At 41.1% G+C, this 13,430-nt stretch overlaps 1 protein-coding gene across 4 annotated transcripts in view; it reads right to left on the reverse strand.

Moving 5' to 3' along the window:
* The window catches only part of LOC121540404 (disks large homolog 1-like), a 309,734-nt gene that overhangs the window by 264,547 nt on the left and 31,757 nt on the right, over nucleotides 1–13,430 (reverse strand). Inside the window, exon 1 of one of the 4 annotated variants that reach the window (XM_045207748.1) lies at nucleotides 334–378. The exons of the other annotated variants lie outside the window; for them this stretch is intronic. Coding sequence (XP_045063683.1) covers nucleotides 334–363 — 30 coding nt within the window. The 5' untranslated portion in view covers nucleotides 364–378. Of the gene's footprint in view, nucleotides 1–333; nucleotides 379–13,430 lie in introns of those variants that run through there. 4 annotated transcript variants of the gene reach the window in all.

Here is a 13,430-nt window from a genome sequence, read left to right on the forward strand (position 1 = left end):
AAAACTAAGTAATATACACAACTGAAATATTGTATTATTTCATAGTAATTTCCTATTGTTCTATTGATGTCTACCAAAGGTGGACCTGACAGAGACAATGGAATGTTTTAAATATTTTGGCAATTGAATGTTCACTATATTTGGCTTTGGAATTTCCATCAAAAAGCTATACAAAATAATTGTAATGTCCTTATTTCATAATGTATTTAATAAAATAAATGAAATAAAAAAAAGTATAATTTTAGAAGCTAAACAAAACTACCTCAAAAAACACTATTTGCTCAGCACTAATCAACAGGGACAACTACGGACATGCACCCCCAGCTTGCTTACCTTTGTGGTAACAATGCATAGGCAGTCCATTCTCCCGAACACTGCAGCAGCAGCAGCCCCAGACCGATCAGCATCTCATAATGATCCTACAGCACACTTCACATCTGCGCTTTACGACCACACAACTACCCACTAAACGAATGCGATGAGCACACACCGCCTCGGTGAGTAAAACTCGTTCCATGCCACAGTCCAGGGGTAAGGTGAGGTCCGCATCCTTCGTTTCGCAGGTTTACGGAGGGCAGTAGTGGATAATGTTCGTTTTCACTTACACTGATAGGAGCTCGAATAGCTACCAATGCACACAGTGGGCTGGTGCGCTCACAGGAGCATTGCGCTCCCTCACACCATAGTCAGAGAGAGCCATGTGGGCTACAGTACCCCACAGTAGAGTGTAGGATGCTGGTATCTTGTTAACCCCTACTGTCTCATAATTTAGAAGGAAATAATTGGGGCTGCTGCCGGTCTAAAACTGTGCTAATCAAATCTAATCTAATCTAATTGTATTTGTCACTTAAAAGCCCTTAACCAACAATGCAGTTTTATGAAAATAGAGTTAAGAAAATATTTACTAAATAAACTACAGTAAAAAAAAAAGATTTAAAAAAAGTAACACAACAAAATAGCAACAATGAGGCTATAAATAGGGGTCAATGTGTGGGGGTACAGGTCAGTCAAGGTAATTTGTGCATGTAGGTAGGGGTAAAGTGACTATGCATAGATAATAAACAGAGAGTAGCAGCATTGTAAAAACAAAGGTTAATTGTTCAGCAGTTTTATGGCTTGGGGGTAGAAGCTGTTAAGGAGCCTTTCGGACCTAGACTTGGCGCTCCGGTAGCGCTTGCCGTGCGGTAGCAGAGAGAACCGTCTATGACTTGAGTGACTGGGGTCTTTGAACATTTTTTGGGACTTCCTCTGACATCGCCTAGTATATACAGTTGAAGTCAGAAGTTTACATACACTTAGGTTGGAGTCAGTAAAACTTGTTTTTCAACCACTCCACAAATGTCTTGTTAACAAACTATAGTTTTGGCAAGTCGGTTAGGACACTTACTTTGAGCATGACACAAGCAATTTTTCCAACAATTCTTTACAGACAGACTATTTCACTTATAATTCACTGTATCGCAATTCCAGTGGGTTAGAAGTTTACATACACTAAGTTGACAGTGCCTTTAAACAGATTGGAAAAATCCAGAAAATGATGTCATGGCTTTAGAAGCTTCTGATAGGCTAATTGACATCATTTGAGTCAATTGGAGGTGTACCTGTGGATGTATTTCAAGGCCTACCTTCAAACTCAGTGCCTCTTTGCTTGACATCATGGGAAAATCAAAAGAAATCAGCCAAGATGTAGACCTCCACAAGTCTGGTTCATCATTGGGAGCAATTTCCAAACGCCTGAAGGTACCACGTTCATCTGTACAAACAATAGTATGCAAGTATAAACACCATGGGACCACGCAGCCGCCATACTGCTCAAGAAGGAGACGTGTTCTGTCTCCTAGAGATTAACGTACTTTGTTGCGAAAAGTGCAAATCAATCCCAGAGCAAAGGACCTTGTGAAGATGCTGGAGGAAACAGGTACAAAAGTATCTATATCCACAGTAAAACGAGTCCTACAGCGACATAACCTGAAAGGCCGCTCAGCAAGGAAGAAGCCACTGCTCCAAAACCGGCATAAAAAAGCCAGACTACGGTTTGCACTGCAAATGGGGACAAAGATCGTACTTTTTGGAGAAATCCTCTGGTCTGATGAAACAAAAATAGAACTGTTTGGCCATAATGACCATTGTTATGTTGGGAGGAAAAAGGGGGGACTTGCAAGCCGAAGAACACCATCCCAACCGTGAAGCACGGGGGTGGCAGCATCATGCTGTGGGGGTGCTTTGCTGCAGGAGGGACTGGTGCACTTCACAAAATAGATGGCATCATGAGGAAGGAAAATTATGTGGATATATTGAAGCAACATCTCAATACATCAGTCAGGAAGTTAAAGCTTGGTCGCAAATGGGTCTTCCAAATGGACAATGACCCCAAGCATACTTATCGCTGCAACTCACCTACGGACTCAGGAGAGGCAAAGGTCGAGAGCCAAGCTTCCTCTGAAACACGACCCTGCCAAGCCGCACTGCTTCTTGACACACTGCTCACTTAACCCGGAAGCCAGCAGCACCAATGTGTCGAAGGAAACACCGTCAAACTGCCGACCGAAGTCAGCTTGAAGGCACCCAGCCTGCCACAAGGAGTTGCTAGAGCACGATGAGACAAGGACATCCCGGCCGGCCAAACCGTCCCCTAACCCGGACGACGCTGGGCCAATTGTGCGCCGCCTTATGGGTCTCAAAGTAGACATTGAATATCCCTTTGAGCATGGTGAAGTTATTAATTACACTTTGGATGGTGTATCAATACACCCAGTCACTATAAATATACAGGTGTCCTTCCTAACTCAGTTGCCTGAGAGGAAGGAAACGGCTCAGGGATTTCACCATGAGGCAAATGGTGACTTTAAAACAGTTAAAGAGTTTAATGGCTGTGATAGGAGAAAACTGAGGATGGATCAACAACATTGTAGTTACTCCACAATACTAACCTGTACAGAATAAAAACATTCCAAAACATGCATCCTGTTTGCAATAAGGCACTAAAGTAAATCTGCAAAAAATTTGGCGAAGAAATTAACTTTATGTCCAGAATTCAAAGCGTTATGTTTGGACAAATCCAACACAACACATCACTGAGTATCACTCTCCATATTTTCAAGCATAGTGATGGCTGCATCATGTTATGCTTGCAATCAATGTTACCTCAAAGAAAATTCGGCACTGAGCTAATTTCAGGTCTGCTGAGCGCAAACAAAAAACGTTGAGAAAATGACGTGCAACATCCAGCGCGCATTTACTGTGAACACTGAGGCTGTACCCACTTTAAGTTACAGTTTCAGACAGTGGTCAACTAGGCTACTGAGGCTATTTGATCATAATGTAGGCCTAACAGAGTGGACTACCATTAAAATGTAGAAAATGTGTCCCATAACATTTTAACATTGAACTAGCTGTACTATCATTCAGCCTACAGTAGTAGCCAATGTGTGGTGTTCAATCTAGGCCTACAGTGCCTTGCAAAAGTATTTATCCCCCTTGGCGTTTTTCCTATTTTGTTGCATTACAACCTGTAATTTAAATGGATTTTTATGTGGATTTCATGTAATGGACATACACAATATAGTCCAAACTGGTGAATTGAAATGAAAAAAATTACTTGTTTCAAAACATTCTACAAAATAAATAACGGAAAAGTGGTGGTGCCTGCATATGTATTCACCCCCTTTGCTGTGAAGCCCCTAAATAAGATCTGGTGCAACCAATTCACATAATTGGTTAAATAAAGTCCACCTGTGTGCAATCTAAGTGTCACATGATCTGTCACATGATCTCAGTGTATATATACACCTGTTCTGAAAGGCCCCAGAGTCCGCAACACCACTAAGCAAGGGGCACCACCAAGCAAGCGGCACCATGAAGACCAAGGAGCTCTCCAAACAGGTCAGGGATAAAGTTGTGGAGAAGTACAGATCAGGGTTGGGTTATAAAATATCAAAAACTTTGAACATCCCACGGATCACCATTAAATCCATTATTTAAAAATGGAAAGAATATGGCACCACAACAAACCTGCCAAGAGAGGGCCACCCACCAAAACTCTCGGACCAGGCAAGGGCATTAATCAGAGGCAACAAAGAGACCAAAGATAACCCTGAAGGAGCTGCAAAGCTCCACAGCGGAGATTGGCGTATGGCCACTTTAAGCCATACACTCCACAGAGCTGGGCTTTACGGAGAGTGGCCAGAAAAAAGCCATTGCTTAAAGAAAAAAATAAGCAAACACGTTTGGTGTTCGCCAAAAGGCAAAACCCAACACCTCTCATCACCCCGATGTTTTTCATCGGCAGGGACTGGGAAAATAGTCAGAATTGAAGGAATGATGGATGGCGCTAAATACAGGGAAATTCTTGAGGGAAACCTGTTTCAGTCTTCCAGAGATTTAAGACTGGGACGGAGGTTCACCTTCCAGCAGGACAATGAACCTAAGCATACTGCTAAAGCAACACTTGAGTGGTTTAAGGGGAAATATTTAAATGTATTGGAATGGCCTAGTCAAAGCCCAGACCTCAATCCAATTGAGAATCTGTGGTATGACTTAAAGATTGCTGTACTCCAGCGTATCCCATCAAACTTGAAGGAGCTGGAGCAGTTTTGCCTTGAAGAATGGGCAAAAATCCCAGTGGCTAGATGTGCCAAGCTTATAGAGACATACCCCAAGATAATTGTATCTGTAATTGCTGCAAAAGGTGGCTCTACAAAGTATTGACTTGGGGGGTATGGTGAATAGTTATGCACGCTCAAGTTTTCTGTTGTTTTGTCTAATTTCTTGTTTGTTTCACTTTTTTTTTTTTTATGGCATCTTCAAAGTGGTAGGCATGTTGTGTAAATCAAATGATACAAACCCCCCAAAAATAAGTAAGGCAACAAAATAGGAAAAATGCTAAGGGGTGTGAATACTTTCGCAAGCAAGCCATGAGACTTTTGAAAAAACATGCAGGGCTTGATATTAACCTGTTTATCCACTTGTCCTTCAGATAAGGAGGTGACTGAAAAAGTTGTTGTGCTGTTTGATGCAAGAAACCACTTTACAAAATAAAATACATTATTATTCCCATACCATTATTTCAGAGAATCAGACAAATTATTCTACACTCTTATGCCTATTGGCTACTTAGCTTATTCAAGCCTGTCTCAAAATACAACACTGTCCCTTTAAGACAAAAAACTGCTCTTTATCCGACTTGCTTTTCAAAGATGTCTAGAAACGTACACGTTTTGTGCTCTTCTAGGAAGCAATCACTGCCCCATTGCTGACTACAAATTATAACTGGGGCTATTAACTCACTAACTAGCAAACGATATGAACAAATGTGCAAATGTGGCTACATGCAGCTCTCGCTTTGATCTCAAAACAATCGCATCTACTCAAGACCGCTCATGCTGTAAACACAGTCCAGTTCAAAGTGAATGGCACAGATCCATATATGGCAATGGTCTATTTGCATTTAGGCCTACTGCAGCTCTGATTGGTTATGCCATACCGGTCTGTGTAAAGTACGGGCTGAGTGGTGCGCGTCAATGCAATAGAATCTTACTCTGATGCGTTCTGCCTACAACAAAATCTCTTGCATAGTTAGTTTTGCATATTAAGTCATGCATAGTTTGTTTTGTTTCGGTATGTTGCATTGAAAGTGGCTAATATTGTGTTGATTCGATCACAATTCCCACAGTAAAGGGAAACGTTGTTAGTGTTAACTAAGGGGGAAGTTCATTCTCGTGCTTCTCTGCGCGGGCTGATTGCACGCATGCAGCTTAGAGGGAACATTGCTAGTAATCATTGTAATCGTTAAGGAGTGCAGGATAACAAAGAAACGGAATGGAGCTAAGCACAGGCACAATCCTAGAGGAAAACCCGGTTCAGTCCGCTTTCCACCAGACACTGGGAGATGAATTCGCCTTTCAGCAGGACAATAACCTAAAACATAAAGACAAATCTACACTGGAGTTGCTTGCCAAGAAGACAGTGAATGTTCCTGAGAGGCCAAGTTATAGTTTTGACATAAATCTTCTTGAAAATCCATAGCAAGACATAAAAATGGTTGTCTATCAATAATCATAACCAACTTGACAGAGCTTGAAGAATTATAAAAATAATAATGGGCAAATGTTGCACAATCCAGCAGTGGAAATCTCTTAGAGACTTACCCAGAAAGACTCACAGCTGTAATCTCTGCCAAAGGTGCTTCTACAAAGTATTGACTCAGGGGTGTGAATACTTATGGAAATGAGATATTTCTGTATTACATTTTCAATACATTTGCAAAAATGTCTAAAAACAAGTTTTCACTTTGTCATTATGGGGTATTGTGTGTAGATGGGTGAGAAAAATATATATTTAATTCATTTTGAATTCAGGCTGTAACACAACAAAATGTGGAATAAGTCAAGGGCTATGAATACTTTCTCGAAGGCACTGTAAGAGATGAAAAGACCGCCTGAAATGTTTTACCTGTTTTGGTGGGATGGAGTTCTGGCCTATCTGGCGACATCACCTGGCGTTAAATTTGTTAATAGACCAATAAGATAGCTCCTTTGTAGCTCAGTTGGTAGAACATGGCGCTCGTAATGCCAGGGTAGTGGGTTCGATTCCCGCGACCACCTATACATAAAATGTATATACGCATGACTGTAAGTAGCTTTGGAAAAAAGTGTCTGCTAAAAGCATATACAGTGGGGAAAAAAAGTATTTAGTCAGCCACCAATTGTGCAAGTTCTCCCACTTAAAAAGATGAGAGAGGCCTGTAATTTTCATCATAGGTACACGTCAACTATGACAGACAAATTGAGAAAAGAAAATCCAGAAAATCCCATTGTAGGATTTTTAATGAATTTATTTGCAAATTATGGTGGAAAATAAGTATTTGGTCACCTACAAACAAGCAAGATTTCTGGCTCTCACAGACCTGTAACTTCTTCTTTAAGAGGTTCCTCTGTCCTCCACTCGCTACCTGTATTAATGGCACCTGTTTGAACTTGTTATCAGTATAAAAGACACCTGTCCACAACCTCAAACAGTCACACTCCAAACTTCACAATGGCCAAGACCAAAGAGCTGTCAAAGGACACCAAAAACAAAATTGTAGACCTGCACCAGGCTGGGAAGACTGAATCTGCAATAGGTAAGCAGCTTGGTTTGAAGAAATCAACTGTGGGAGCAATTATTAGGAAATGGAAGACATACAAGACCACTGATAATCTCCCTCGATCTGGGGCTCCACGCAAGATCTCACCCCGTAGGGTCAAAATGATCACAAGAACGGTGAGCAAAAATCCCAGAACCACACGGGGGGACCTAGTGAATGACCTGCAGAGAGCTGGGACCAAAGTAACAAAGCCAACCATCAGTAACACACTACGCCGCCAGGGACTCAAATCCTGCAGTGCCAGACGTGTCCCCCTGCTTAAGCCAGTACATGTCCAGGCCCGTCTGAAGTGCATTTGGATGATCCAGAAGAGGATTGGGAGAATGTCATATGGTCAGATGAAACCAAAATATAACTTTTTGGTAAAAACTCAACTCGTCATGTTTGGAGGACAAAGAATGCTGAGTTGCATCCAAAGAACACCATACCTACTGTGAAGCATGGGGTTGGAAACATCATGCTTTGGGGCTGTTTTTCTGCAAAGGGACCAGGACGACTGATCCGTGTAAAGGAAAGAATGAATGTGGCCATGTATTGTGAGATTTTGAGTGAAACCCTCCTTCCATCAGCAAGGGCATTGAAGATGAAACGTGGCTGGGTCTTTCAGCATGACAATGATCCCAAACACACCGCCCCGGCAACGAAGGAGTGGCTTCGTAAGAAGCATTTCAAGGTCCTGGAGTGGCCTAGCCAGTCTCCAGATCTCAACCCCATAGAAAATCTTTGGAGGGAGTTGAAAGTCTGTGTTGCCCAGCGACAGCCCCAAAACATCACTGCTCTAGAGGAGATCTGCATGGAGGAATGGGCCAAAATACCAGCAACAGTGTGTGAAAACCTTGTGAAGACTTACAGAAAACGTTTGACCTGTGTCATTGCCAACAAAGGGTATATAACAAAGTATTGAGAAACTTTTGTTATTGACCAAATACTTATTTTCCACCATCATATGCCAATAAATTCATAAAAAATCCTACAATGTGATTTTCTGGATTTTTTTTTCTCATTTTGTCTGTCATAGTTGACGTGTACCTATGATGAAAATTACAGGCCTCTCTCATCTTTTTAAGTGGGAGAACTTGCACAATTGGTGGCTGACTAAATACTTTTTTTCCCCACTGTATAAGAAAGAGTTCCAAACCTCTTTTCCAATAACAGATAATTTTCCCTTCCCCACTCAGACCACTCCCAGACAGTCCTAGTTAAATTCTTGCTTGAGAAATTGCTCTTTGCTAAGAAGCTATTTTAGATTATTTGTAACCATTTTAATAAAAAAAATCAAAGTAAGGTAGTTAACATTAAAACCTCTGGGCCTCGAGGTACTCCCCCTTCAAGCAAACTATCATTCATTTTGACTGCAATATTCTAACAGTGTAATTAATACATTTCATATATAATATCGCAAAAATTATAATTTGGTTGTGTTTATGAAGGTTTAAGGTAACATTAGAATACGATTTATATTTTACTTCAAACATTAGTTTATGTTACTATAGGCTATATGTAAAAATAAAAATAAAAATAATTATATGATGAAAACATCAGAATCCTAAACATCATTATAAGTGCCAAGTGTGCTTGATAAATAGTGAAAATCAGCACAAAAGCGATAATGGCATTATAATGAATGTAAGTGTCGATATGACAGCAGTCAAACATTTTCAATTATTTATTAGTTGGATACCATATCGAATTTGTCTGTTTCTTTGTCATCAAAATGGAGATAACGCATGATCTCTCTGAAGCAATCCTGAGACATGGTTTCTCCAAAGAAAAGTATCACCAGAAGCTCTCCATATACACGCTCTTTCCACCGAATGCTCCACAGACATACAGGATTTTCTCCAGATTAGGGGTGTGACCATGGGCTCCCCCTTTGCCTCCAACTATGCTAATCTATAGGTGGTACAATTTGAGGAAGAGCTCATTTACAAAACAGAGACACATCCCCTCCTGTCTAAAATCCTCATATGGAAGAGACACATAGATTACTTCTTTGTCCTCTGGGGAGGAAGTCAGCAGAAGCTAAATGAATTACACACTCTGCTAAACGAGAGCTCTCTAAATATCTCAAATTCACCATGTAGACTGATGAGCGAAAAATATGCTTTCTGGACTTATGGATCATTAAAGAGAATGAAACATTGCACACTGACATCTACACAAATCCCACCGACCGCAATGCCCTGCTACGCGCAGACAGTATGCATCCCCTCCCACTCAAGAATGGGTTACCATATACCCAGTTGTGTAGGGTTAAACGCATCTGTGGCCAATGATCCGATTTTGACAACAATGCTAAGAAAATGAGTGACACATTCTAAATTAGAGGCTACAAGGTCAAAACTCTTACTGATGCAATGGTGAAAATACTGTATCTAAAATACCAAGAAATGCTCAAAACTAAGACAAAAAATAAAAAGAAGGCAACAGTCTTTTGCACAAAGTACACCAAGTGCTCAGAGAAAATTAAAGCTATCCTGAAAAAGCACTGGTGTATTCTGCAATCAGACAAAAAAATAGGGACAGCCTAGTGAGATCAGATCTGCCCCCTGAGCCCACAGACACTGTTGGCACCCATCCCACAATGCAACAGTACAGTATATTTTCAATATTGACCTATTGATACATTTGAGATATTGTTAATTTCCTATTTAACATTCTGTAAAATAGACTATAGATAACAGTTAATGTCCAACTTAATATTCTCTAAACGTTATTCCAGGTGGTGAAGGTAGGAAACAACATCTCCACTTTGCTGATCCTCAACACTGGGGCCCCACAAGGGTGTGTACTCAGCCCCGTCCTGTACTCCCTGTTCACCCATGACTGCGTAGCCATGCACGCCTCCAACTCAATCATCAAGTTTGCAGACGACACAACAGTAGTAGGCTTGATTACCAACAACGATGAGACAGCCTACAGGGAGGAGGTGAGGGCTCTCGGAGTATGGTGTCAGAAAAATAACCTCGCACTCAACGTCAAAAAAACTAAGGAGATGATCGTGGACTTCAGGAAACAGCAGGGGGAGTACCCCCCTATCCACATCGATGGACAGCAGTGGAGAAGGTGGAAAGTTTTAAGTTCCTAAGCGTACATATCACTGACAAACTAAAATGGTCCACCCACACAGACAGTGTGGTGAAGAAGACGCAACAGCATCTCTTCAACATCAGGAGGCTGAAGAAATTTGGCCTGTCACCTAAAACCCTCACAAACTTTTACAGATGCACAATTGAGAGCATCCTGTCGGGCTGTATCACCACCTGGTATGGCAACTGCACCGCCCACAACCACAGGGCTCTCCAGAGGGTGGTGCGGTCTGCACAACGCATCACCAGGGGCAAACTACCTGCCCTCCAGGACACCTACAGCACCCGATGTCACAGGAAGGCTAAAAAGATAATCAAGGACAACTACCACCCGAGCCACTTCCTGTTCACCCCGCTATCTTCCAGAAGGCGAGGGCAGTACAGGTGCATCAAAGCTGGGACCGAGAGACTGAAAAACAGCTTCTATCCCAAGGCCATCAGACTGTTAAACAGCCATCACTAGCACAGAGAGGCTGCTGCCTACATACAGACTTGAAAAACACTAGTCACTTTAATAATGCCATTTTAATGTTTTCTGTACATATCTTGCATTACCCATCTCATATGTATACACTGTATTCTATCTATATCTTAGACTATGCCACCGATAATGACTTTGCTCATCCATATATTTATATATTCTTATTCCATTATATATATTTTTTTATGTTAGCAGACACTCTTATCCAGAGCGACTTACAGTTAGTGAGTGCATACATTTTTCATACTGGCCCCCCGTGGGAATCGAACCCACAACCCTGGCGTTGCAAGTGCCATGCTCTACCAACTGAGCTACAGGAGGCCTAGATTTGTGTGTATTAGGTTTTTGTTGTGGAACTGTTAGATATTACTTGCTAGATATTGCTGCACTGTCGGAACTACAAGCACAAGCATTTCACTACACTCGCAATAACAAATCAAATCAAATTTTATTGGCCACATGCGCCGAATACAACAGGTGCAGACATTACAGTGAAATGCTTACTTACAGCCCTTAACCAACAGTGCATTTATTTTTAACAAAAAAGTAAAAATAAAACAACAACAAAAAAAAGTGTTGAGAAAAAAAGAGCAGAAGTAAAATAAAATAACAGTAGGGAGGCTATATATACAGGGGGGTACCGCTGCAGAGTCAATGTGCGGGGGCACCGGCTAGTTGAGGTAGTTGAAGTAATATGTACATGTGGGTAGAGTTAAAGTGACTATGCATAAATAATTAACAGAGTAGCAGCAGCGTAAAAGGATGGGGTGGGGGGGGCAGTGCAAATAGTCCGGGTAGCCATGATTAGCTGTTCAGGAGTCTTATGGCTTGGGGGTAGAAGCTGTTGAGAAGTCTTTTGGACCTAGACTTGGCACTCCGGTACCGCTTGCCGTGCGGTAGCAGAGAGAACAGTCTATGACTAGGGTGGCTGGAGTCTTTGACAACTTTGAGGGCCTTCTTCTGCGTCTACTAACCATGTGTATGTGACCAATACATTTGATTTTATTTTTGATTTGATGTCAGCATATTCAAATGTGTGAACCAAAACATTAGAAACCCAGTGACCTTCAGGGGGGTCTAACACATTAATATTCCAACAGTCTGGATCTCAGATGGTGTTCTGTGGAGCATGTAGCCATCAAATGATTTCCCTAAGGCACGGAGTGTACAGACTCCTCACTGCCTGCCTTCACCCACTCTCCCTCACTCCCAACACTAACGATAACTGTAACACAATAGCCACAGAAAGAAAACTAGGACAAATGCTGACTAACACTGATACAGTATATGACATAAAAGTGCAGAATTGGCTTGGAGCAGAACTCATTAGCAGCAAGTGTGACGACCCCTTCTTAACGAGGAGTAAGAGGTGCTGAGTAATGAGAATTAAAAACTGATGTCCAGCTATCAGAGGCCACAAGTCTGGAGTGGCCTGGGGAAGGGTGTCAGTCCAATGGCTGCAGGTTTGGATGAATGGGGCAATGACATTTTGGGCCCCTATGCTAGGGGCGAAAATGGTACCAGGCATACAGTATATTAAATCTATATGAAATCAGAGCTTAGTGAACAGTGATGTAGTGTAGGGTATACACATGTATATGCCATAGACCTACTTATTTTTCAGTGGGCATAGTGTATACTCACTTCTTAGATCCCAGGATGCGTATCAAATTAGTATAGTGGAGGTATATGCCATTTCAATTAATAAGGCTGATGGAACAGATCAGAATGTTTTGCTTCAAATGTTGATAATCTATTTCTTTACATTTTCAAAGCAGAAATGTTCACACGGCGGTAAGCCTACATGCCAATGTTCCAAAATGCAATTGAAATGAAAACACGTTCTAAAATGCGCACCACACATGCAATTGATTTCATGAATAGAGTTTGGAAATATCCGTTCGAAATGTAGAGGGGAGATCTAAAGATGCAACAACTATCATGGGTTGCTAATATGACTAGGATAATGCCTTTAGAACAGGACAATGCATATGAGGTAGTCTTTATAAATAATTGCCTCCACATTTCTATGGTGGGATTTTGGCTGTAGGCTACTTTGAAGCAAGGTAAGACATGCCTCATAATATGTATTAAAACGTTCAGGTTTCAAACAATTAAGGAATATAAAAAATATAGAGATGCTAATGATAGGCCTAAACATCTTCTGGTAGATGGAAAGGCTTTCTCAAAAACCTTCTCAATTAAATGTTAACTAGCTACAAAGTAGCATATGCCTACCTGGCAGAATGATATCATGATTATTTGTATCAATCAAGTGGCCATATGTTTTTCAAAATCCATCTCATGTGCTTCAGAAACACCACTAACCAAACAACAGTGGTAGGTGCCTGGCACTTCAATTAAAGGGTAACTACACAAAAAAATCTAAATTTCTTAGATTTTTTCCAGACATTAAAAGCGATCTCCTTATGTGGTTTAAGCATTGTTGTGGACTTAGAACATTACATTTTGTTGTTGTTCTATTTAAAAAGTGGGACTTTGAGAGCGAAAACCTGAAAAACATTTGAAATATCTGAAACCTGTGAATTTCTGACTCAGTTGACAGCCTCATTTATCTGTTTCAATAGTAGGCCTACTATTAGCCTACTTGCACAGTACAGCTTGTATTGGCCTGACTGTGAAAGAATAATATTGGATTTATCATTTTAGGTCATTCAGAGTGTGCAACTGTTTCTCATAAAATGTTTTGCACAGG

The sequence above is a fragment of the Coregonus clupeaformis genome, chromosome 26, assembly GCF_020615455.1.
Source record: "Coregonus clupeaformis isolate EN_2021a chromosome 26, ASM2061545v1, whole genome shotgun sequence".
Taxonomy (NCBI): domain Eukaryota; kingdom Metazoa; phylum Chordata; class Actinopteri; order Salmoniformes; family Salmonidae; genus Coregonus; species Coregonus clupeaformis.